A 22145-nucleotide genomic window follows, 5' to 3' on the forward strand; every position below is an offset into this window, starting at 1 on the left:
TTTTCCTATTTCCTCTCATTGCCAGAGGATCCTGTTGCTATACAGTGTCAATCAGTCCCAGCGTGGGAACAGGGAGGTGGCTCTAAGATATAGGGCTGAGAATAAACCAGACTCCTCACCTTTCTTGCAGAGCTCACAGAAGGGTCCGGGAACTCATGGAAGTAACAGGTGAAAATGGCCTCTCTCCTTCTCCTGCCTAAATTGGTTCTTCAGTGAGCCTTTAGGGCTTCCCTGGTGGTTCAGTGGTAAAGAATCCACCTGCAGCGTAGGAGATGCAGGTTCGATCCCTAGGTCTGGAAGATCCCTTGGAGAAGGAAATGGCAACCCACTCCAGTATTCTTGCCTGGGAAATACCATGTATAGAGAAGCCTGGCAGGCTACAGTCCATGGGGTCACAAAAGAGTTGGACAAGACTTAGTGACTAAACAACGAACAACATGAGCGTCTTGCTAAGGGCATGACAGTGCCACCAAAACCCAACGTCATCTTAAGGCAGCCATAAAACACGCAAAATGATGAAGTATGCAGATGGAGGTCACTCAGTATTAGAAACTGACCCCATCCTTTAAATACTGCTTAGCAACAGTCTTTGGTTTCTCTCCTTCCTAAGGGAGGGTTCGACTAAAGGAAATCACTGCTCTCATCAAAAAGCATTTATGAATGGCCCATTTACATTGAGCTGGGTACAAATTAAGGCAGACATTGCCATGGAGGAGCAGACAGGGGGTATCTCTTACATTCTAGTAATGCAGAGTACGATAAGAGCTGGACTGCATGATGAGACACATCAAGGAACGGAATAGCTTATATTTGGGGTTTAGGCTGGGGAGAGAGTTAGGGAGCTTGGCTTAGTGGGATTTTCAGCATCTGATTCCCACATGGGAGTTGTTTCTGTTGAGCCAGAGGCAGCTATTATATAGTAGATGAATCCAGACTTTCATTCTCAGCTCTTGATAACAGATAGCAGTCTGGTGAAGTCACCTTAGCTCTTATATACAAAATGAGAGTGATGCATGATTTTAGGATCTCAGCCCAAACCTGTCAAGAGCCTATGATGCATTCTGTGGCTGCCTCCTACAGTCTGGACAGCAGCTTGGTTTACCAGCAACCAAAATTTCCCAGAAAACAAAACTCTCTTAACATTATTGAGAAAAACAACCCAAATCGGAAATGCTTCAGTCCTTAAGAAAAAGTCACCAACAAAGGAAGAGAAGTGGTTATCCTCCCTCCATGGTTTTATATCCCAAGACCCTTGGAGTCTCCCTGTCTCCTTATCAAATTGATTGTTCAGTCCAGATAAGAAGATTAAATAGTTCCTGAGGGACACTGTGGCCCCAGGAGTTACAAGATTGAAAAGGAATTAGCCATTATTTACTTTAACAAATGGAATAGAGAAATCCACAAACAGAAGCACACTATTTCAAAGACAAACGTGTCTCTACAACCTAAGGTACACAGATCCTATTATAGTTTTCTGTTAAGAATCTGCCTTCACAAGAGAACCCTGTTAGAGCTCACCTAGAAATAAGGTCCCAGAGGAAATGGCAAAGTCTCTTTGCAACACAGACAAGCAAACTTTGTGAATGAACCCTTAGTAATCCAAATTCCTCCCATGCTTCCTTAAGCTTACACCCAACACTAGATTCATGAACGCTGCCAGAGATTACAGTGATATTTTTGGAAAAAAGGAAAAGATAGCATTCTCAATTTAAATGATTTGATATTGTTTGCCTAGTATATATCTCCTCTGTAAAATCATACGTGATTTTTTTTTTTTTTGAGTAGGATAGCTTTATAATAGGAAGTTATTTAAAATATATAGACTAGCAAAAGCTGAAATTCAATTACACTTGATGTAAACATTTGGTTTCATGGCTTCAATTTTTCTTTAGCTTCAATGCTACATACAAAGAGTATTTTTTTTCCAAGCCAATTTCTCCTTAAGGGATGGAACACTTCATCACTTTACTATATTTCTCATCAGAGGACTAGTTTGGGCTTTGTGCAAAGATCCACAGGCAGGCTAGAAACTCTCTTGAAAAGCTCTTAGTTAAATTGATCACACAGGATGGCAGGATTAGAATGATCTCAGAAATTCATCCCTGTTCTAAAACTTGGTGATTCTATCTTTCTGAGTATAAAACCATCTAGGAGAGTAACAATATAAGAGGCTAGTATCAAGCACAAGTGGGTTACTTTTAAAACTAATCTCAGCTTGTTAGGGGGACCTAGAAGTCACTTAAGAGTGAGTTTTTAGTGATCAAAAATACTCTTCAGCCTATCAAAGACTAGATAAACCAGGTACTTTGTTCTCATTGACAACCTTAAGATAAAGTAAGTAGATGAAATTGTACAGATGAAACAACGGTGCTCCAGAGAGGAAGACAGCCCCCAAAGTCACCCTTGTGGGTGGCCGTCTGCGCAGGAGCCCATCTGTGAGACAGGCGCCTTATTGTGTGAGATCTTCCTGTTTTTGCAGTATGAAACAACTGCCAAAGTCATTAAAGTCACAATGACTTTATTAGGGACTAAATTTTGACTCATATTTTACACTTAGTTAGTCATAACTTAATAAGAATTCCCGGGCATCAGGAAAAGTGAAGAGGCTTAAAATTCTGCCTGAAATGATGGAATGCTAGTAGGATGCTAGCAGTTAGAAGGCAGTTGAAACTGGGCCCCAGCTCAGCAAGAAATGGAAGTAAGACAAGCTTGTTTTTTAGTTCTAGCACTGGCCAGATGTATGATCTTGGGTAAAGATGAATTAAATTCTTGGTGCTCAATTACTGCAGTTGTAAAATGGTGAATTTCTCAGGTTCTTCTTGATTAAAAAAAATTGCATCTTCCATATTCCTAATTTTACATGAGAAAAAAATGAAGAAGACCCAAAGAAGGTGAAGGACCTGATTCCTAAACACTTACAGTTTTCTTTGCAAAATCTGATTTAAAAAACAATAAAAATGGGAATACAGTGTACTTTTTCTAAAACTCTTTATAAACTCACAGTTTCCACAGTTCTTCACATTTCAGATTATCTGACAATGTGCATCTCATCTCCTGGGTCCTTTTTGTCTTTCCCTATGAACTCTATCAGCTGTTTGAAACTTGCTGTCCAGTTTCTTTGATGACATGTTTGTTCTATTTAAGAGGCAAATAGAATTGAACTGAGTGAGTTGGTAATGGGGTTAAGAAAGGAATAATCTGCCATTGTCCATTAATATCTACTTAACTAGAGACTATATAGTTTGTCAACTACAAATTGGCACTTGCCATCTACCTCTACAGGATTAAATCACGTGCTGCTGCAGCTGGTGACCTTCAATACCCCCTAAAGGGAGTTCAGGGTGACAGCAGAAATGAGGCACTCTGTGCTTAGGGAAAACTTGGCAGGACAGGTCTTCAGATAGTTAAAGATTTTCAGGAGCTGATTTTATGAGCCCAATTCTTGTATCTCCTCATATCTATAAAAGCACCAAAATCCTTCAGAGTGATGACTGCTTCTCATGGCTAGCAGAAAACTTCATGGGATAAGCAGAAACTTTCTGGAAAAATATGTGCTCAATTGTATGTATTCCCCCTTCAACAAAATCACATATGTATGTATACTGACCTTTCCCCCTGCTTCTTTGAAGCAGTTTCCCAGAGCTATCTGAAGTATTGTCTCCCTAGGTGCAGTCTGCATTTAGTCTCAAATAAAACTTAACTCATATCTTTGATGTTGTGCAATTTTTTTTTAAGTTGACAATTCCATGATTGGGCATTCTAGCAGACACATACTGCTGTATTAATACCTGGAGTAAATCCCTGGTGCTCCAAGGAATATAGCTAAGTCATTCTTACTGTCCATGTGCCAGATCAGAAAGAAAAACATCTAAACATATTAGAATTGAGTGATTCTCTTCTTAACTGTACAGTAACATCATAATCCACAATAAATAAGTATGCAATGAAAAACAATCATGGAAACCTCTACCATAATTTTGTAGCAAAACACTGGCATATAGGATGAAGCTAAAATGGAGTAAATTCCATTTGCTGGTTAGAGGACTAGTATCTGTTCAAGTGATGTTTTAAAAGTCAAGGTAGAGAGAAACCATTGGCACTTTCATATGTAGAACTGAAAAACATGAAAAGAATTTAAATATAACTTTGTATATAATTGCTCTACAACTTTATACTAGGTCTTGAACAGTTCTCAAAATCATTAGTTGTTTCTTCTTACCCATCTGTTTATCTATACTCTTTGCTGCTTGATTTTGTTTTTAAAGATTTTCTAAAAACTTTTCAAGAGGAGATTTGGTACATATTATCGGGAAGCTAAAAAATTGACTTTTCCTAGACCTAAAGTAATCCTCATAAAAATATTTAGAGAAATTTGTCATGAACTAACATTCCCCTAACTCTGAGAGTAACTAAATGACACAATTAAATAGACAAAAGACACTATTTTTGTATCTAAAGACATATTTTCACTATGCATTTAACTATAACTTATATGCATTTAACTATAAATTATATAACTATAATTTATAGCTTATAAATATAGTATATGAGCATATTTATGCTTTCACATATGTAGGGTTTCTAGATTTAGTAAATAAATATCCAAGATACTGAGTTAAATTTAAATTTCAGATAAACAACAAATGTTTCTTTTTAGCATAAATATGTACCAGATATTACATGTCCCAAATATCTCTTAAAGAGATTGGATTTCAAAGTCATAACACTCATAATGTGTCAGGTTTGGAGGTATTGTGTATTCTTAGATAATTTAAAATATTCAAACTTGTTCTTTTTGATAGAAGTCTTTCCTTCTGATGAGAAACACCTGCAACTGTTACTGGAGCTTCGTAATTTCAATTTATGTACTTGAGTTTTCCCTTTTAATCTGGTTGTTAATAGTGACAGACTCCCTCCCCCACCCCCCACCCCCCATAAAAAAGGGGCTATGGCAGATTTGGGATGCTGGCCTGATAACTAAATACAGCATAGGCTTTATTTATTCATTTTTTTTTTTTTTTTACAGATGATAAAAATCACTGTAGCAATTGAAAAAATTGAGGAATCAAGGTACACTATTTAGTTACTCTTTTACATTTAAGCCTTCTATCACTTTTTCTGTGCAAGATGGTTAATATTTAACCTCAAGCTTCTAAAGCCAGTTCTAAGGCCATGGGATGTTAATATGATTCCAAAGTAGATGACCAAGGTTTCTTTTGAACCATCTCAGAGCCAGAGGTTCTACAACTTGTTACATTTTTTAAATTAGAAATCTTACCATGGATCAGACCCATGGACAGTTCAGTCTAATGCCCTCTCTTGACTAGCGGAAAACATGATATGTGCTTGAAGCCCTTCATACTTAACTTGAAAGCAATACCCCAGAACAAGAAAATCATCCCCATAAGGACTGGTCATGACTCTCTTTAAGAACTGATTTCCAATTTTATCTTATTACATTCTCTGTGTTGTTTAAAGTCCTGTGTTAAATATTGCCTTATTAAAATTTTCAGTATTTTTGCAGCCATAAAAATCTACCAAAGCTAATTTTTGAGATTACTACTATACCTATTTTAAACAGATTATGTGGCACATATTGTGTTTAATGTTAATTATATTGATTTCTGCTACCAATTGTCATATGCTCTTTGAGATAAAAGACAACAGGATACTTCAAAATTTGCCCAGGGAATCACTGCTTCCCAGGTTTGGGACAACCCCCTAGTTTGGAAATTTTCAAGATTAACTCTAGGGGCCATCAAATAAAGAAAGAAAATCCCCAGATGACACTGAAATATCCTTTTCTTCCTTGAATAAATATACACTGTTTTAGTATTTTGATAATCCCTATACTAGAATATGTACTTGCAAATTGAGAAGAATCTGCCATAGATTAGAGATTTGAGTATATTTTTAAACCTTAAAGGATGAATTGTCTTAAGTAATTTATCTTCAAAAAAGATAGTCAACTTGTTTTACATTTTGTCTTTTCTGTTATTAGCGACTAAAATTTGTAAAAGATGAATGGATACTTTGAACAAGTGTCCATACAGTGCACTCCCAGATGTTTAAGTTTGTTGGAGTATGAAAGGCTTATAAAAATAGTTTCAGAGTTGGATGCATAGATTACACATGAATTAGAAAGGGTTCTGATTATAGGATGGCTTTACCAGTGGGGTCTAACAGCATAAATAAGACTCTAACAATAGACTCAACATCATAATACCGTGACATAGGATCAGCTGAGTATCCAACTAGGTCTGAAAATAAAATCCTATACTGTAACTTAGACTGAGAAACTTGGCAAGTTGTTGAGCTTCTTGGAGAATGTTATTCTACCTTTAAAATGAGAAGGTTAGAAAATTATATATACAGTGGTTGCCAAAGTGTATGAGACCTTTGTAGAATTTGCACTTAAAACTGAATTTTGTCTCTGAATTTTAAAAGAATCTGAACTCCTGGCATCTTTTTCAGTTGATTTGCATCTGGGTGGAGGTTTCAGTTGGCTCTTCAGCACCTAAACTCCTTTCATTGTTGACAAGAAATTAACTAGAGAATTCCCCTGATATGCTGCTGCAGGTGTGATGCAGTGCTATGTCATACAGATTATGTGACCCATGAGTTACTCATAGAAGTTCTGGCTTGCTGGTTGACATTTAGATTATTCACTAGTCTAAGGAGTGCAAACCAGAATTGCCAGAGAGAGAGATGAAGCCTGTCAGATGAAGCTGTAACTCAACATGGCCTTGTGTTAAAGCCATACCGTCAGAAGGTTTATTTTGGAGATGTCCAGCTGTTTTAAATCTAACCTTTCATGATTTCATGACTTAGCCAATTTTGTGAAATTTAGAGACTTCAGAAGTTATCTAGTATTAAACAGAAGCTATGAATGGCCACAGACTGACTGCCTGACATAAGGTGATAACTGCACTAAATATGGATTTTATTCAGATTTCCACAGGTGAGGTCAATCCAGCAGCACATCTGAATTGAATATATGGCCAGGGTAGGGATAAGAGGAGTATCAGCAATATGTCGGGAAGGAAAAGTACAACCAATAATGGCGTAAGGACTAAGCTGCTATGCTTTAGACACAGCAGATATGGCTGTATTTTAGACATGACATGTATTCACCTACATGCTCCCAATTGAGTATGCAATGACTAATGTCAGTCTCTATAGAGTTTATATTCTTGTTCACAGAATGCAGATTTTCCAAAAGAAAAATAAGCTGAACACTCCAGTGTCAAACCAAACAACAATAAAAATGTGCTTCATATTTCTGCTTACAAAGAAAGAGCAATATTTCTAAGACTTTGTTCTCTGTTATCTGATTGATTTGGGAGAAGGCTCCTGTACAAACTTTTCCTGCTTCTGAGGGTACTTTGAAGAGTCACTGTGAACCAGATGGGGACCTCTGAACAAAGCTAACAATTAGGAAAACTAGTATTGGTTATAGGAAGCACCTATGTGTAGCATGGTATAGTGCAACAGGAAACAGAATTCTTGAATTCTAATAGATTTGCTACAAATAACATAGCTAGTTCTCAACAAATTAAGTTTCCAAGTGTGTGAAAGTTTTAGTTGCTCAGCCATGCCCAACTCTTTGGGACCCCATGTACTGTAGCTCACCAGGCTCTTCTCTCCATGGAATTTTCCAGACAAGAATATTGGAGTGGGTAGCCATTCCCTTCTCCAAGGGATCTTCTCAACCCAGGAATTGAACCCGGGTATCCCACATTGCAGGCAGATTCTTTACCACCAGAGACATCAAGGAAGCCCAGCCTTCGCGCAATTGATCCAATAAATATTTACTTGAACGCCTACCACATGTCTAGAGCTATTCCAAATGCCAGATCTATAGTAATGAACTAGGTAGAAACAATTCATGTCACCAATAACATTAGAGTCAAAGACAGGGGATTAGTGAAAAAAAAGAAGTTCTATAACAACAACAACAAAAGTAAAAAATCATAAATTGTGACAGCAAATTGTAAAACAAATAAGCTACTGAGTTAGGATAATCATAATAAAAATGGTCTCTCTAAAGAGATACCATCTAAGCTGAGGTCTGAACAGTAATAAGGAGGATTGGTTGAATGCTAACTTTAAAATTCTTTGATTATATGTTTTGTTAGCAAGTCATAGAAAAATAAAATAAGTAACCTTGTGAATTTCCCTTTAATTATTATTTTTAAGTCATTTGACTTTGAAGCAAAGAGAATAGATTTGATTCAAAGCATCATGATTTAGTGTCTGAGGATCTTGGACACATCAGCTTGCATCTTGGTTTCACACTGAATATGGAGATATAATAATACTTTTTCCTTGGTGATCATCAGATGAGAAAACATAGATGACAGTGCTGTGTAAGAAGCAAAGTGCTCTTCAGATAGCTTTCCTTACCATGCTATCTAGGATCTGATAACACAAAGATATCAAACAGCTATACACTTATGTATGTGTATGAGTGGATTCTTATGTAATGCTCTATCCTGGTACCTCAGGAAGATTTAAGAGCAAATAAGCTGTAAGTGAAGACATGGTCCTTAAAAATCTCTACATGGCCCCATAATTAATGTTCACTCAGGCAGAACCAGATTTCTTGGGAAAGGGCAGTCCTGGCTCACATTGTTAGATTTGAAAAGAAGTGGTCAAAGAAGAAAAGTCTCCCTTGAATTATTACTTACTAAAACTCCTCCTTATTCATTACCTTTATGAAAAAGCTCATTTTTTTACTCAATATATTTATCTTATTCGAAAAATAAAGAGAATCCATTCTTGCCCAGGAGTCATGTGTTTTGTTTGTTTATTTTTGGCAAAGTTCTCCAATTTTACAATTTATCAAGGGCCCTAGAAAGACTTTTTTGAAAAGCAATCTATGACCTTTATTAGTTTGAAAATTTTACTGTTAATATTTTACTTATATAGCATTCAACGATGACCTTACCTTAATGCCTCAAACACATAAAAGAAGATTACTAGTAAAGGAGCATTTTAAATTATTGCAAGCAAAACAAAATGAATGCCTTGAAATTAGATTATACTGATTGTAAAGTGTTTGAAAAACAATACTGATTAATCTTGAGATACGTTCAGGGAAGCTCCCATGCAATTGGTAAGGAAGATGCAAATGAATGTTGTGTAACTAGATCCTGAGTGTGTTACAATGCAGCAGGAAAAAATTCTGTGGCAGTTCATCTTGTCAAGAACACAAGTAATGTACTGGTCCTTGCCAAAAAAACATACCCATTGCATCAATAAACGCAGATCTAGCTAAATCATTCTGACCAATTACAGAACGGAGCCAGTATCAGCGATCACAAGGGACAGGAGCTGAGAGAGGGAAGAAGGCACTGTACCCTTTCATCTTGGTAGATGGGTAGCATCTGACCAGTGAAACTGACCCTTCTGGGCTATTACAGCAGGAGTTGGAGTCCATCTCATTAGTGACCCATCAGAAAGTCCCTAGCTTCTCAAAATCAAACTGGTATGCAAAAGGATACCAGAAATACACATTACCCCTGGATAATCGAAGCATGTTCCATGAATTTAAAGTTTTTGAAAATGCAAAAAAAAATTTCCCATCTTTAAAGTGCTGTGCCCACTAGTGAAATCATTACCTGTCCTAGTGTTGGTCAAAACCACGTTAAGTTATCAAAATTCTTCAAGCCAACAAATTTCCTAAGTGACCAAATCAAGTGGAACTGCAGAGAGCTTTTCCAAAGAAAACCACCACCAAACCAATTACCATCAACTGGTCAAAGCCTTCATTTGCTTTTCACTACTGTTCTGACCATAAGACAGAAGTAGAGCTATGTCTCCTTGATAATTTTTAGCCCCACTACCCTAAGCAAACATGAAGCCTCAAAAATTTGAAGCACAATTTCAGGAGTCAAGAGCTAGCAGTTTGAAACAGACATAAATAAAACCCCAGATAATGAAAATGTTAGCTATGATATTAACTGGTAAGATAGCTAAGAGAATGGTCTATGAAAATTTGATTCAAGTCAAAGTAGCTAAGGCAGGATTTCAAAAAAAGTAAGTCAAGAAGTCTAGCAGACCTATGATGTATTTGAGCCAAGTGAGGTTTTCTAGGCAACAAAATACCAAAAGAGGGGTAAAGCCTACATCTCTTCATTCTCAAGTTATCATAAAACTTCCTTACTTTCACTAGGTCTGCTGATATTGAGCAGATAGAGGGCAGAGAGGAAGTTAGAAGTTCACTGCTGTGAACAAGTGCTACTCAAATTTTAGACTATATTTTTCAACTCTGTCAGTTCTTTTCTTATACTTAAATGATTATCCTGGCTATTAAATAATCTCTTCTCCCCACTTTCACCTCCAGAAATGAAATCTTTTACATTTTTTTAGTTTTCAAATTCAAGTCCTGTATCTTATAACAATGGCCAAAAAACTAAGCTTTCTTATTCATCCAAGAGTTAGAAAATTTCATTTCCTACATTACATACTCACTCTGTCCTACTTAATAAGTAATGGTTAGCAATGAGTAAATATCAAAAGAGCTAAGGTTAGACTATTAAGTATATTTTAGGCATGGAATAATTTCCCCTAGTAAATACTATCCAGTAGTCCCCTTGTATCAGTGGAGGATATGTTCCAAGACTCCTGGTAGATACATGAATCCGAAGACTGTACTGAACTCTGAACATAAAATGCTTTTTCTTTTACCAATGATAAACTTTAATTTACAATTAGGCACAGTAAGAGATTAACAATAGTAAATAACACTAAAATAGAACAATTATAACAATATAGTGTAATAAAAGTTGTGTGAATGCAGTCTCTCGAAATATTGTATAAATTTAGTGCTTTCTCCATCTCAATTAAGCACTTATCACACTGTGGCCGTAGCTTTTGCAGCTTGAGGAGTAAAACTGGCACAATATTTCTTTTCTTTTTCACAATTTCACCAATAGAAGATTTGTTCTTACCATAGATCTTCGCAACCTCAGATACAATTCTTTTTATTTTCCTTATTAAGTCAAGAATTTTTACCTTTTCACTTAAAGGAAGCACATTTTATGACTTGTCTTAGGCATTTGGGACCATTATTATGTAAAACGTAAAATAAAGGCCATTTGAAAACAAGCACTGAGATATCAGAACAGTTGATCGGATGGCCCTCCTATGGGCAGGATATGTTGGATAAAGGGGTGAATCACGTGCCTCTGGGTGGGTGGAGTGGGACAGTGCGTGATTTCACCACACTAATCAGAACAGCGCACAATTTAAAACTTATAAATTGTTTACTTCTGGAATTTTCCATTTAATATTTCTGGACTGCTGTTGACCACGGGTTACTGAAACAGTAGAAAGCAAAACCACAAATAGGGTGGTGGGGCTACTACAAGCCAGAGGATCAGTTCTTTCCAAGTCATTTTCCCTTCATTTTTTCCTGCATCTTCTCATTTTAAGGATTTAGGTTAATAGCTTAAAATTCATCTATGTTTTATTGCAAGATATTTGCAATATTTGCTAAATTCAGATATCTACAAACATCAAAATTCATTTTGAGCTACCTAGACAAATTAAAATGTATCTCTATCGACTATAAGTGAGGTTTATTTGATTTAAAATGTTGACAAAGCATTAATTACATCAATACTGTTTGTAAATATGTAGCTGCCAACACTGTTAAAACCAGCTTCACCAAGATGTTGGTAACACAACTCAAGAATCCAGAAAGCATACTTGAGTTGAGACAGCTTTGCATAATTTGGGCCACTGGGCAGAAACATTCTGGGGTGCAGGGATAGAGTCAATCTGAGATAACTGTCTTCATTTCTACTTCCTAAACTAATAGCTCTGTTAAGCAGCAGAGAGAATTGAAACATTGACTATTTTTTCACCAGTTGGTAAAACTTTCCAGTTTATCACCTTCAATTTCAGAGAGAGGAAAGGAAGAAATAGAAAGAAGCTGAGGGCAGTTATGCAAATCACAGGGGTTTTACTACTTAAACTTTGGCATTGGGATCAGTGGAAAAGCAAATGAGTATCAAAAGTTTTAAAAATATTGTCCTTTAATCCATTAATTTCATATATGGGAATCTAAGAAAAGAATGAAGAAATACATGATTATGTTAACTGAAAAAATTGAAAATAAATTATCTGTGGGGTACCATTTCAGTTTCACAAAAATAAAAATGTTAATCCTGGTTGCCTTAATGAGATTTTTCTATCTGATGATATATTAAATCAGATATATTATTATTCATAATAATTCAGAAGTTGAAAGAGCAAAAAACAAAGAGAAGCATAACAAAACAATCAATGTTAGGGGCATTTAAAGTAACTTGCTCCAACTATTTCCTGCTAGATTTTGATCACAAAAGTTTCAGGAATACTAAATTAGTTCTCTTTATTTGAAATGATTAAGATATGGATAGCTTTTACTCAGGAAAGGTAATGAGAAAGACAATGAGAAGGTTAAAAATCAATGCAAATGCAAACTAAGGAAGGAATGTCCCATGTCTTTATTAAGCTTAATCAGCTTTTTGCTGAAGATGAAGAGCAAGTTGGATTTTGTACCTCAGTCTTCCATTAATTAACCTGATGACCCTGGAGAAGTAATGCCATAATAAAATTACTCTTCATTTAGATTGTGTTTTACATTTTTCAAAGATCTTTGGAGCATATTGGATATTTAATCCTCAGTTTTTAATAATCCTTATCTATAAAATGAAGTCTTCAGACAGATATCTATGGGTCCTTTTGGGCTCAAGGTTCTAGAATTTTGTCAAATGCAACCACATAGACTATAACAAAAAAGAATATATTCAGATCTTTTTTGGTTAGGTTTATTAACTTTTACCATCCATTCTGACCAAAAACAGTAGATAGTTGCCAAATTAACACTCCACTTCACCCTGTCTGATTAATTTTATCATACAGCCTATGTGGTAGGGTTAGACAGACATCTTTATTTAACAACAATACCTCTTCTTACTGTGCCCAAAACAACTATTTAAAATTATCAGATATAAAATGCCAAAACCTCTTGTCTTAAAGGTAAATTCTTAAAACTGGATACATCATTTTACCTCCTAGTATCTGTACTCAAATTTCATTTTTATAATTTGCTGAGGGTTATAACATTATGCACTATGCTGTTAGCAAAGAGTGAAGGGAACTAGACCACAGAGAGTTTTAAATGACCGTTTTTAAGATGACCATATCTTGAATAGAAAAAAAAAAAAAACAAAAGATGAAATTGAGTCATGGAGATGAATTTTCTTTTCAATTAGTTCACTAAACTTCAATCTCTGAAGCATTTGAAATGGCAAGTAATTAACTGAAGGAAACATGTGATTCACGGGTGGAACTGCCTGATTTATAGCTTTTAAACTCTACTTTCACAGAGAGAAAAAAAATTATCAAGCACTTTCTAAAGAGAAAAAGATTATCAGTCACTTCCCACAACAGAAACAAAAGAAACAGGAGTTTTACTGTCTTCTTCATTTCTAAATAACGTAACAGCCCTTTCTTTGTGGAAATACTTGGCTACTTTAAAGTAAATCAAACAAAGGAAGTTACAGTAAAATATCCAAGAGACTAAACAGCTTGGCACCAGTTGAGGGAAACATCACGTACAAGTGGGCAAGACAGAGAGGGGCTGGCAGTTCCCTGGAAAAATGCTAACGTGGAGGGATGTGCAGAGATGCACATCAACAACTGGCATAGAGCCTTCTGGAGTGTGAAATCCACTGACCACGGCACAAGTTTGTCCTGGCATCTTCTGGTTTGGTAAGTCCTAGCTTCCAGGGCTGAGCTATCTTGACTTGCTGAGCACACTTTTACTTAGAAGGAAGATGTTTTAGGAGAATAGCACAAAAGCAAGCTCCACCCTTGGCCTTTTATTTCACAGATAACAATGGTATGGATTTGGGGAACCTTCTAGACTGGCACACACTCTAAAGGAAAAAAAAAATAGATGAGAAATAAGTATAAAAAGATGTAAAACAGAGCTTTATTCCATTGACATAGTGTACTTATATTTTTCAAAACTAGTGTTCTAGATTTAAATTGTACTCTAAATATAATTATTATTATTTTTTAATATGGAGAGAAAGATTCCCCTTAAAATGACTTCTTTATTCTATTTTGAGAATATCTCACCTGCTAGCCAGAGGTACACCACTCAAAGATAATGTTCCTTCACTTCATTTCTGCTTGTGTTTTTTTTTAATTTATTTATTTTTAATTGGAGGATAACTGCTTTACAATGTTGTATTGGTTTCTGCCAGACACCAACAAGAATCAGCCATACACATACATATTTCCTCTACCTCTTGAGACTCCTTCCCAACTCCCACTTTATCACACCCTTCTAGGTTGTCACAGAGCACCGGGCTGAGCTCCCTGCGTCCTACAGCAAATTCCCACCAGCTATCTGTTTTACACATGGCAGTGTGTATATGTCAATGCTACTTTCTCAATTCATCCCACTGTCTCCCTCCCCTGCTGTGCTCATAATCTGTTCTCTATTGCTGCCCTGAAAATAGGTGCATCACATTTCTGCTTGTTTTTTAGAGATGTGTTCACCTGGGGACTTTCAAGTGAGTTAAGCAGAAAGATTAAACTTAATGGATTAGAATTCAGTGAAGGAAATGGTTCTGTAAATATCAATGCAGAAATATCTAAATTAAGTGAAATAGATTACAGATTGAATTTATTACAAAGCACTAAACAACTTCCCAAATCTTTACGTTTTAATTAGAGTAGAATGTGGAATACTGAATTAAACTCAATAATACAACTCTATTTTGTCAAAGAAAGAATGACTGAAATAATATTGGATAAAGAAAAAACAAGTTAAATTTCTATTTCATCTTTGTATGAAAACAAATCCAAGGAAGACCGTCTCCATGTTACTTATAGGAAATTTCCCTGTATTAATTATTGCTACAGAAGCAATGCTCTTCGGTTTTATGGTCATACTGCATGCACTGAGAGGACATTGTATAGGATGAAATTGCCCCAATTACTGGAGTGGGTAGCCATTCCCTTTTCCAGGGGATCTTCCCAACCCAGGGATCGAACCCAGGTCTCCCACATTGCAGGTGCATTCTTTACCAGCTAAGCCACCAGGGAAGCCCAAGAATACTGGAATGGGTAGCTTATCCCAGGGTCTCCAGGGGATCTTCCCAACCCAGTAATCAAACCCAGGCCTCCCACATTGCAGGTGGATTCTTTACCAGCTGAGCTGTCAGGGAAGCCCTATTTTAATCATAATAAAAATTTAAATATACCAATAATAGCCTCTCTCCATTTTCTTTTTATTTGGGGGAGAGTAGGTAAAAAGGGAATTAGAGGGTAGGCTAAAGTCCTTTAAACAAAACTTTACTATCTTTCTTAGGCCATGTTAGAGATCTTGAATTTAGCAAACTGATGCAGTAGGTTAGTTTAATATCATTATTTACAGTTTTCTGGGTGCTTTACAACCATTTTCTACAACTATATTATTCTTCCCCCTTTTTTATGTTAACAGACACTGCTTCCCAGCCAAGAGCTGGAGGTTATTAATGGCTGGTCTACAAGCCCAGTGGATTTCCCTGTGGTTCAGATGGTAAAGAATCCACCTGCAGTAAAGGAGACATGGGTTTGATCCCTGGGTTGGAAAGATCCCCTGGAGAAGGGAATGGCTACTCATTCCACTATCCTTGACTGGAGAATTCCATGGGCAGTGGAGCCTGGTGGGTTACAATCCATGGGTCGCAAAAAGTTGGACATGACTGAGTGACTAACACTTTCACAAGCCCAGAATATGGTATCTGCAGATTAGAATTTTGAATCAGAATTACCATCAGTGATGGCTAGAGTTGGAAGAGTAACACCTCCCAGAAACCACAATAACATTTCCTTGTAAGAGTAATTCAGTATCTCTATATCTCTATATTTATCTGTCCTATTGGGATCATGAGTAGTGAGTCAGATGGCCCTGGGTATGAATCCTGGCTCTAATCTTTACCAGATAATTTATTTCAACTCTCTAAGCCTCACTCTACTCATCTGTATAATGGATAAGAACAGTACCTATTTCAAAAGTTTCTATGAGTATTACTGATAGAATGTATTGATAGATTAGCAGTGTCTGCACACAAAATATTCACTTAAAAAAGTAGACTGGTTGTTTACTATTATTGTTCCATCAATAAACACTACAGCTGAAGTAGACCATGGAGATAGTCTTCTCCAACAATGTTTTTGTTGTTGTTAAGAAAAGGCAGAGATTCAAAATGATTCAGTTGTTTAAGATAATACATCTCAATAAAGACAGAGCTAGAACTCAAACTCATGGCTTATTCCCAGGCTCTTTCCACTTTGTTGCCCCCAATACTTACATACATCTGAGCAAGCAAGAAAGAAAAGTTGTATCAAAACAATGTATAAGTCCCCCGCTTGGCCACAAGAACTGATTTTTATTGTGTTCTGCCCTCTAATCCAACGTCATCTCTAACATTTGTGGGGTCACATATCATAAGTTTAAATATATAAGACTATAAACTAAGCTACCTCCAATACTCCTACCTTAAGAGACATCCCTTCCTATGGAAGATCAGACTGAATTTAGAAATCTTGAATGTCTTGGATATGGTAGTGCAGGGGGATCCAGCTTGTGGACCATGCCCTACCCCGTTCTCTCTCCATGTCCCAGTACTGTCAGGGGCCTTGTATGTGGGTACCCCCATAAGTACACTCTCTGCTTGGACAGCCAGCATGTCTAAACTTCTCCCACACAACTCTCTCAAGCCAAACTGCTGCCTCTTGGCCACTCCTTGGACCTAAAGTTATGCTTTCTTGCAGCACATCCAGGAAAGAGGCCTGAATAGACCGTGGAAGTAAGTTCAAAGCCATTTGAGCAGAAATGTGGGAGTCTAGTGGATGCAGTATAGACTGGAAGGGGTAACACAGGTGCTACCTTGACCCAGCAGCCTCTTCACCCCCTGGAGCAGAGCATAGCTGGATGAAGACCAGACTAGGCTCTCTATAAGCACAGGGTCTAGGAAGAGGACTCCTCCGGCCCCAAGAGGGGCACTCTTCTAATCATGTCATTTGATTTGGGGCAAAGTGGAATTAATCCCTTTCAATAAATGGTCATTGGCCTATCATCTTCCTAACAGAGGTGTGAGATGAATTTGTTGACCAATAAGGTCTATTCTTTTTCAGTTCTGCTAGATCCAACATTTCCCATCCTATTGACTATACAAGCAGATAGAGAATGACTACCAACGGTAAGGAAATCAACCTACCATGGTCATATTTCAGTGACATGCATCTTGGGTCCCAGGAGGCTCCAGGCTGGAAGAATTCTATGATTTTAATCCCTCCCGCCCCAAGGGCACAAGCAATTAGTTGGCTTCACATTTGGTGCTATAGTACAGCCCCACCTGAAGAAGCAGGAAAATAAACCTGCCTCGCCGAGAGGACTCATTCCCCCTGTGATGCTGTCTGTAGTATGAAGACTTTCTGGTGCCCTTAAAGAATAAAGTCCCTCTATCTCCCTCTGCCGTCTTACAGACTTCCTTAGCAAATATTTACTGAAAGCCTGGGTCCTGATGCTCCATTGTAAAGAAGTCTGATACTATTCAGGTCTTTTCTTTATAACAGGAGAACCTCCGTTTTCAAAGATAAGGCTCAAATCTTGTACTATACATAAAACAGCCCCAGAGCAAAGCTGGTTCAGAAATGGGGGACTTTAGGGGAAAGTTAGATCAGCGACCAACTGCTTGAACATAGCTCCTTAGTGCATATCACAGTCTGTTCATCTTTTGAAAAACATTCAACATGTCAGGTACAAATGACCCCTTCGACATTTTTCACCTGAAAATTTTAGGCAAGAAACTCTGCTTCCCAGTCAAACCTCCCTCTTCTCTGCCAGTCACAACGCCACCTCACTGGGACCGTTCTGTGTCGGTCCTTCCTCCGCCACTGTTGTAACTCTGTACTTTTCTGCCTGCGTGTGTCAGGAAGGAGACAGGAAATTCTAGTCACCCTCAGAGCAGCTGCGCCATTCCCCCTCTCCTCCTCCAATGACGTCGGTTGGCTTTGGTGACACGAGGTCAGGAACTGAGCCACAGTGAAGGTCAGGAAGATAGGTCAGTGTTTATGCCGTTGTTGGGCTGGGGATCCTGCTGAGGTTATTTGCTTTCTTCCTTTCTATACTGTTTCTCTTTCCGTTCCTCTTTTTCTAATGTGGAGCCCAAGCATCCTGTTTTCAAAACATCTGACTGTTTTGCCACTGAGGAACTCAGGCTCTGATGCATTTCACTGAAGTGCAAGACAATTCTAATTCAGGAGGTGATAAAAGTTAAAACAAAAATTAATGAATAAATGTAATCAGGCAAGCTGTGGTTACAGAAAACAGCTCTCACACATCTAGCTGAACTTGGGCTGCTGGCAGAAGGTTCACTAGACATTCTTCTCATCTTGAAAGACAATGTCTTTGCCTCGTAAAACTCCTGCTTAATCTGTTCCATCTTGCTGTAATTCTTGGGGGGAAAATAATCTACAATACTGAGCCACCTGGCTGCATCTTTCTCTGTAATTCTGGAAGTCCATTTGGCCTAAAGGATGAGGGAGATTTGGGCTAAGGAGAAGTCATAGAAACAGTTTCTTATCTAACTCTCTGAGCCCTGAAGTTCACTTGGGATAGTTGGAATATTTGAGTCACAGCTTTCTTCAAAAAGGTTAAGAAAAAACAATAAACAAACAAATACATCCCAAGCCAGATGAACTGATATAGACACTTGCTTTTCCTCTACTAGATGCAGTCAATATTCTACCATTTGCATGTAGACTGGCATATGTCTAATCTCCAAACACGAAAGCAAAACACTGGCTCTCCCATCACCACTCTTACGTAAGTTCAGAAGCTGCAAACAAAACTCAGCAGTCACTTAGCTGATCACAACTAGAGACACATATTGTTTTTGCAAAGATGTAGTGGATGCTTCCTAGGTGGCGCTTATGGTAAAGAGCCCGCCTGCCAATGCAGGAGACAAAAAGATGCAGGTTCAATCCTTGGGTTGGGAAGATCCCCTGGAGAAGGGTATGGCAACCCACTCCAATATTCTTGCCTGGAGAATCCCATGGACAGAGAAGCCTGTTGGGGATTCAGTTCATAGGGTAACACAGAGTCAGATACGACTCAAGCCACTTAGCACACTTAGCAACAGTGGATGCTATTAATAAGTTATCACTTCTTGAACTTTTCCTACATATCAGGGGCCTTGCTAAGTGCTTCAGATGGATAATCTCAGTCTTCACAACAACCTCAGCAAGATAGGTATACCACTTTTATCCCGTTTTACAGAAGAAAACTAAGTCTTAGAGCAGTTAAGTAAGTTGGCCAAGGCCAAGTAGCTAATAAATGACAGAAACAGGATTTCAACCATAATCTTTTGACTCCAAATCCAATGCTTTTCACATACTTCCAGTATAGAATATCTTCACACTTACTTCCAAGTCTGTAACTCAGAGATTTGCCACAGTTCCTTTATTCACTGAGAGTAAGCCAAAGATGACCAAAAAAGACTATATAATGATGATGATAATTTTAAACAGCAGTTCAGATGAAATACTCAAATAATTTTGACAATATTTAAAACTGAAAATGGAATTTTAATTTTACCACAGATAATTCAGTTCCCCCTAAACTGGTATAAATCAAGTTCTTTTTGGTGGCCATAAAAATATTCTCATTATATTACATTATATGTACTATGACTTAAGCTTCACCTGAGATGATTATCTGGATAATCAAGACTTTGGGGTTGGGGGTAAGTGGCTAAGTAAAAAGAGAGAGATCTTTGTAAAAACTGAAATTGACTTCTCCTGTCAGCTGGGCATTATTCATCACAGGGTAATTGCTTTGCCCTATAACCTCTCCAATGTAGCTCTAGAAACAGGTAAAGCTGCATGCCTTCTACTTAAGCTAACTGTGTCAACATTAAGGTTTAGCCCTTTCTTTAGGGTTAGCTCTATTCAACTTTCATTGCTTCCTGCACATGACACCATAAAGAGAAGCGGAAGCCCAAAGCATTTAGAATTCTCATTAGGACCTACATGGTCCCTGGTGCCAGTGTCTCATGAACTATACATTGAATATGAAATTATTTTTAATAAATTTGCAAGACACACAATATCTAATTTCAGCACTCCAGACACTAAACCGGGTAGAATCCACAAGGCATCAACATTCAAAAATAAAACTCATGGCAATTTGCAGTTTTTCAATGAGTAATCTTTTTCTGCCTCTAAAGCTAGGTGCCTACTTTATCTTAGTGACTCTAGAAGAAAGTTCAAAGTATCCTTTATGGTGAAACTTGCTAAAAAAAAACTACCCCTAAACACCGAATCTACATCTTGCATACGTATCAATGATCACAAAATGCAAAGAACAGAGACTCTATGAATTCTTCAAAGGGGGCTAGAGCCTGTGTGAGACTCCTTCTGTGTGCATGGACTCCAGTGTGGTTTGGAGAAGTTACACAGTTAAGCCCTTCTCATGGGGAAGCAGTTGGTTGAGATTTACAACAGCCTGGAAAAAACCAGAATTTAGCTTCAATTGAGAAATTCAGAGAAAAGTCAACAAATAGTTAAACCTCAAACCTCTTTTTTTCCAACTTGAATCTGAACTAGACTTTGAGAGAGACATTTTTTTTCTTTGCCCTTTCATTAACCAACAAACAAGAGTAAGAAAAGTCCACTCTCTGTGCACCCCCACTAAACTTTGGGATGTGATGCTTCCTCTGCTCAGATCCTTTGAGCAGGAGCCAGCAAGTCTTGATAGGAAGGCAATCCTTTTAACCCCAGGAAAAAGGAGCAGGGACGCACATTCAGAGCTGGAAAGGGCATTTGGCAGGTGTGAAGCAAAGTCTCTTCCCATCCCCAGAACTCTTAAAACAAAAGATAATACCTCAGGCTAGGAAGTTTGGGGATTTTGAAATGTGTATTTATGAGGGTGCAGTGTTAAGATTTCAATTAAAATAATAGACAAATACACATACATTCATATGTATATGTATATAATTAACATTCTCTGAGAGAAAAATACAAACAAAAAGCAACAACTCTCACTTCATAAATCAGCACTCTAAATCCAGGTGTTACTTAAACAAATGATATAATGGTAGATAATTAAAGCTCCCCAACACTAAATTTTGTCTGGGCATTGTACATAAAACCATTTCTTTGCAATATGAGTGGAACTTCATTTCAAACGATTCCATTATGCAAAGCAGCAAACTTTTAAAAAGTAATTTTATTTTTTGGAGACAAAGTATATTGCTTCTTTTTTTAATCTTAGGTCATACCAGCATCAGAAAAGAAAGGTTTGAGAATCCCAGAACGTCCTTCTGAGAATTTCAGAATTTAGGAAACTTCAGGGTAAATCATTCTCGCCAATGCTATACAGAAGTTGCATTATTTTCTTGTTCAAAAAACATATATAACACTTGATTGCAACACAACAATTTCACCTATGGATTCATTCAGATACAAAACAAAAATTTTTTTTCGCTTGTATAGTGATTTGTATACTTCACAAACACTTCTCACCTTAAACACATTCCAAAAGACATCAATAAGAAAAAGGTTTGGTTTCTGGGAATTGTACTGAGGATAATAGCTTGGGCTGAAGCATCAAGACACAAGCGAACTGTGGCATTTTCAAACAGAATCATCGGAGGCAGATCAACAAAGCTGACAGTCGAGTCCCCATGCACCTCTGCAGCTGGCAGAGGCCAGGGGAGTCCACAGCTCCCCGCGCGGTAACACTTTCATGAATAAAACGGTCATCTCTTACCTTGTTAGATGCCATCTCACTAACAGAGCGGTAGGTCTGTATGGTCTCTAGCTGGTCTAAGCACCAGTCCAGTTCCTCTAGCGTTTCCATTGCTAATTTTTGATAAGATTCTTCTGCAAACAAACACACAGACATGTAGTTAGGCTGGAGCGGCTGCAGACTGTCCATAGCCGAGTCACCGCTGCCGCCGCTGATCCCGGCGCTACTGAAGGTGGCCCCGTGCTCCTTCATTATTTGCGCGCCGACTCCTTCCTTCCAGCTCTCTCCACCAGGAGAACAAATCACCGTGGTGCTCTGCCCGGGATGGCTGGTGCCA

The 22145-nt window shown here is 37.7% G+C and overlaps 1 protein-coding gene across 1 annotated transcript in view; it reads right to left on the reverse strand.

Moving 5' to 3' along the window:
• PDE4B (phosphodiesterase 4B) overlaps window positions 1–22145 on the reverse strand; it is a 428331-nt gene that overhangs the window by 22212 nt on the left and 383974 nt on the right. The window contains exon 6 of the mRNA XM_061121680.1: window positions 21830–21942. Within this exon, the coding sequence (XP_060977663.1) occupies window positions 21830–21942 (113 nt within the window). The remainder of the gene's footprint in view (window positions 1–21829; window positions 21943–22145) is intronic.

This window comes from Dama dama, chromosome 20, assembly GCF_033118175.1.
Source record: "Dama dama isolate Ldn47 chromosome 20, ASM3311817v1, whole genome shotgun sequence".
NCBI lineage: Eukaryota > Metazoa > Chordata > Mammalia > Artiodactyla > Cervidae > Dama > Dama dama.